The sequence below is a fragment of the Aphis gossypii genome, unplaced genomic scaffold (genome assembly GCF_020184175.1).
Source record: "Aphis gossypii isolate Hap1 unplaced genomic scaffold, ASM2018417v2 Contig00551, whole genome shotgun sequence".
In the NCBI taxonomy this organism is placed as follows: Eukaryota; Metazoa; Arthropoda; class Insecta; order Hemiptera; family Aphididae; genus Aphis; species Aphis gossypii.
The window spans coordinates 49,094-54,329 of NW_026083156.1; the positions used below are offsets into that span (position 1 = coordinate 49,094).

General features: G+C 36.5%; 1 protein-coding gene across 2 annotated transcripts; it reads left to right on the forward strand.

The window, feature by feature from the left end:
* The first annotated feature begins 1,153 nt into the window (after positions 1 to 1,153).
* LOC126554598 (uncharacterized) lies at positions 1,154 to 2,959 on the forward strand. 2 transcript variants are annotated; one of them, XM_050209653.1, is made up of 4 exons: positions 1,154 to 1,386; positions 1,453 to 1,565; positions 1,856 to 2,350; positions 2,453 to 2,959. In XM_050209653.1, exons 1-3 carry the CDS (start codon positions 1,314 to 1,316, stop codon positions 2,327 to 2,329), a joined length of 660 nt encoding a protein of 219 aa, XP_050065610.1. In that variant the 5' UTR covers positions 1,154 to 1,313; the 3' UTR covers positions 2,330 to 2,350; positions 2,453 to 2,959. The 2 variants fall into 2 exon arrangements, with proteins under 2 accessions (XP_050065610.1, XP_050065609.1); XM_050209652.1 differs by having other exon boundaries at positions 1,154 to 1,565.
* Positions 2,960 to 5,236: the final 2,277 nt, after the last annotated feature.

Here is a 5,236-nt window from a genome sequence, read left to right on the forward strand (position 1 = left end):
AATTAAAGCTGCAAATTCAAGTGTGAGACCATGGGGGTAATAAAATGTACTTGATTTCAATTGAGGAACATATCAAAGTTATTGCAAAGTTCTTAGAGTTGTTCTATATTAATATTTAATGAGATATATCGTGGGGAGATTCTCTTTTCGGCGAAACGGCTGCGGCTAATGGTCCGTCGGCGAAACGACTGCGGTGAATAGTCCGGTGGCGAAGCGGTTGCGGCGAATAGTCCGGCGGCGAAACGGTCGCGGCGAATAGTCCGGCGGCGAAAAATTCCACGGCGAAACGGTGTGGCGTCGAGAGGGTCTGCGGCGAACCGGTCTGCGGCGAGATGGTCCGGCGGCGAACCGGTCTGCGGCGAATAGTCCGGCGGCGAAACGGTCGCGGCGAAATGGCTGTGGCGAATCGGTCGCGGCGAAATGTCCTAGACCCTCTGTGGTAATTCTAATTTACATTAACAAACAACTTTTTACAATTAAATTCGATATTGTATACGATGATTTTCCAATACCTGAAGCAGGTATAATAGGCATAACATTTTTGAAATTAAACAAAGTCATATTAGATTGGGATAAGGAAATATTAATAATCTTCTTATATATAAAAATGAATCGCAAAATTTGGTAAGCGCATAACTCAACAACGCCTGGACCGATTTCGCTCATTCTTTTTTTGTTTGGGTCGTAATTGTCAGGAGAAGGTTCTTACGGACGAAAAATTTGAGAAAGTTATCGGGTTAGAGAAATATGACGAGGTGGTGATGAAATTACAGAGGCGCCATCTATCCAGCAAATAGTCAACTAAATTATTTTTGGTAGTCAATGGCAACCATTTAAATAAAATAAATCATTAATTTAAAATGTTTTTAAAAATGCATGCAAATAGACATACAAACAACGCAAATGTTCGCAAATGTTCGTTGAAGTCCAAGGATGCTTTTTACTGCTAGAAAAATTAGAATTATTGCTGGAAAAACCCTAAAAATAGCCCTTTTCTTTTTAAAATAGCCCTTCCTATAATATTTATAATATAATACTGATCGTATCCATGGCAACCAACAATCGTGTTTTGTGCAGAGTGTTTAGTTAGTTAGTGTTTGTTTAGTTCGTGATTAGTGAAAATATAATTTATATTTGATATGCCTCCTATAAGACGAAGCAATTTAGGTAGAAGAACCAGAAATGCTACAAACCAAGCTAATTACCGATCTAATTCACAAACGCGTGAAGCGCGAGCAAGTTTGAATCGAGCTGCTTTTAGTTACGATGTGTCAATTGACTACAGTAACTACCAATGTGTTGTTATTGGTTCTATGAACTCGGTTTGCTCACACTGTAAGGCATTAAAATACAAAAACGAAGCCAATGGATTGTGTTGCGCAAATGGTAAAGTGAAATTGATACCATTGGATCCACCACCAGAACCATTGTACTCATTGGTTTCAGGAATAGGAACAGATTCTATACACTTTTTGACAAATATCCAACAATATAACAATTGCTTTCAAATGACTTCATTTGGGGCAACAAATGTAGTTCGGGAAAATTTTATGCCAACTTTCAAGGTATGTATTATAGCAGTTACTCATAATTATTTTAGCGAACAAAATTTTCTGTCACCAAAGTTAAGATGTGTCACTAATCTTCAATTTCTTAATCATTACGAAATATATCACTTAGTCATCATATTATATTATGGTGTTTCAGTTTCAGTGACACTTTTATTATATTTTATATTTGATAGATATTAGTTAAAACTAAATATATACTTTTTAAGATCAAATATTATTTAAGTTTGATCACCGACAATCCATTAATTTATACCACACCATAATATATTTTTTTTTATTTACAGATACAAGGGCAAATATATCATAGAGCAGGTTCACTGTTACCAGTGTCAGATAGCGACAACAAATTCCTGCAAATTTATTTTATGGGCAATTCACCACAAGAAATTGATCTGCGTTGTGCACATAACAATTTAGTAAAGAGGTCTATTGTAGAACAATTACAAACTTTATTTCATCAGCACAATCAATTGATTATATTGTTTAAAACTGCCCTGGATCTGATGCCATCCGATAATCACAAAATTGTAATCAGAGCTGATAAAACACCTGCAGGTCAACATACAAGACGTTTTAATGCACCAACTATTGATGAAGTTGCTATCGTTGTAGTTGGAGAAAACTTGGAATCCCGTGATATTGTTTTACGTCGTCGGAATGATCAATTACAACGTATAAGGAAACACACCGCTCATATGATGCACTGCAATATCCCATTATATTTTGGCAAGGTGAAGATGGCTACGATTTCTCAATAAAAATGATAAATCCCATTGCAGGTAACTAAAATATTAGTTTAGCTATGGCGATAATATCTCAGTCATTATATTATGTATTTTAATTTTATATTTGAATGTTATTAAAACAAAATCTATTTACAGGTTCTGAAACCAACAAAAAAGTCAGTTCAATGAACTATTATTCATACCGCCTAATGATTCGGGAAAATGAAGATAATCACATATTGAAATGTCGGCGATTATATCACAAATATGTTGTTGACATGTATGTTAAAATTGAAACGGAAAGATTAACATTCATCAGGTTGAATCAAACCAAACTCCGATCTGAAGAGTATATTCACCTTCGAGATGCGATTAATACTGATGGAAATGCACAGAATGTCGGTCGGATGACTATTCTTCCAGCAACATACATCGGAAGCCCTCGGCATATGCACGAATATGCTCAAGATGCCATGTCGTATGTTCGTCATTATGGTACAGCAGATTTGTTCATCACATTTACATGCAATCCGCAATGGATAGAAATCAATCAGGAGTTATTCTCTGGGCAATCACCCATTGATCGTCATGATATTACAGCCAGAGTCTTTAGACAAAAGTTGAAATCTTTAATGGATTTCATCGTAAAACATAATGTGTTTGGTGAGACAACACGCTGCTGGATGTATTCTGTGGAGTGGCAGAAACGAGGATTGCCACATGCACACATTTTGATTTGGTTGGTTGAAAATATAAGGCCAAATGAAGTTGATGCAGTGATATCAGCTGAAATCCCTAATGTACAAGTAGATCCTGGATTGCATGAGGTAGTTATCAAAAACATGATACATGGTCCCTGTGGAACTCTTAATCAAAATTCACCGTGTATGATGGATGGTAAATGTTCAAAACGATATCCACGGACATTAATATCGGAAACAATTACTGGTAATGACGGTTATCCATTGTATCGTCGCAGATCGACAGCAGACAATGGAAAATCAACAATTGTCAAATTAAATCAACAAGATATTGAAATAGATAATCGTTGGATTGTTCCATATTCACCCATTTTATCAAAGACATTCAAAGCACACATCAACGTTGAATCTTGCCATTCAGTGAAATCTATTAAATACATTTGCAAATATGTAGCCAAAGGGAGTGATATGGCTGTGATTGGAATTGGTGCAGAGAATTCCAATGATGAAGTTACCCAATACCAAATGGGCCGCTATGTCAGTAGTAATGAAGCAGTTTGGCGAATATTTTCTTTTTCCTATTCATGAGAGACACCCTTCTGTTGTTCACTTAGCTGTGCATTTAGAAGATGGACAAAGAGTGTATTTTACAGCACAGCATACACAAAGAGCTGCTCAGCCACCATCTACTACATTAACCAGTTTTTTTGAGACATGCCAAAACGATGATTTCGCACAAACATTGCTATATTCTGAAATGCCAAAATATTATACCTGGAATCAATCCTCAAGGAGATTTATACGACGGAAACAAGGAAAACCAGTTCCAGGATATACAGATGTATATTCCACCGATGCGATTGGCCGGATTTATTCAGTACATCCAAGCAATGATGAATGTTTTTACTTACGACTGCTATTAGTCAATGTACGTGGCCCAACATCATTCCAACAGTTACGAACTGTTGATGGTGAATTGTGTGTATCCTACAGAGAAGCCTGTCAACGTTTGCAATTGCTTGAAAATGACGCTCATTGGGATCAAACTCTCAATGATGCTGTAATATCATCACACGCTCATCAAATACGAACATTGTTTTCTATAATCATATCTACATGCTTCCCATCAAGCCCAATTGATTTGTGGATCAAGTACAAAGATTATATGTGTGATGATATTTTGTATCAAATACAGAATAGAATGGGAAATCCAAATATACAAATCAGTGAAGAAATTTACAATGAAGCATTGATTTCAATTGAGGACATGTGCTTGATAATGTCAAACAAACTATTAATTCAATTAGGCCTGACCGCGCCCAATCGTCCAATGCATGACGCTTTTAACCAAGAGTTGCATCGAGAAAGACTGTATGATCTCAACGATTTGAAAGAATTAATTCAAACAAATCTTCCACTGTTAAATGAACAACAGAAGTATGTATTTGAAACTCTTATGAAAGTAACAAATGATGAAACTGGAGGGATTTACTTCTTAGATGCACCTGGTGGTACAGGAAAAACTTTTTTGATTTCATTAATATTAGCAACAATTCGCTCACAAAATAAAATTGCACTTGCACTCGCTTCGTCGGGAATCGCAGCAACTTTGCTTGAAGGTGGTCGAACAGCCCATTCAGCACTAAAATTGCCATTAAATATGCATAGCAATGAAACTCCAACCTGCAACGTTTCGAAGAACTCTGCAATGGCAAAGGTTTTGCAGCAATGTAAATTGATTGTTTGGGATGAATGCACGATGGCACATAAAAAATCTTTGGAGGCTTTGGACAGAACCTTAAAAGATCTACGGAGCAATAATACCGATTTGGTGGTGCAATGATTTTATTAGCAGGAGATTTTCGTCAAACATTGCCGGTGATTCCACGATCAACGCCAGCTGATGAACTCAATGCATGTCTAAAGTCCTCCAGTTTGTGGAAACATGTCAAAGTACTTCATTTAAGCAAGAATATGCGTGTCGAGTTGCAAAATGACCAATCTGGAAACATATTCTCTAAACAACTCATTGACATTGGTAATGGCAAATTTCCTATAGACATGTTGACTGGCTGCATTAACTTTCCTCTAAGTTTTTGTCAGTTAACTCGAACAAAAGATGAACTTATTCAGAAGGTGTTTCCAGATGTTTCTCAAAATTACAGAAACCATGATTGGTTGAGCGAACGAGCTATACTGGCTGCAAAAAACATAGATGTAAATGAATTAAATTTCAAAA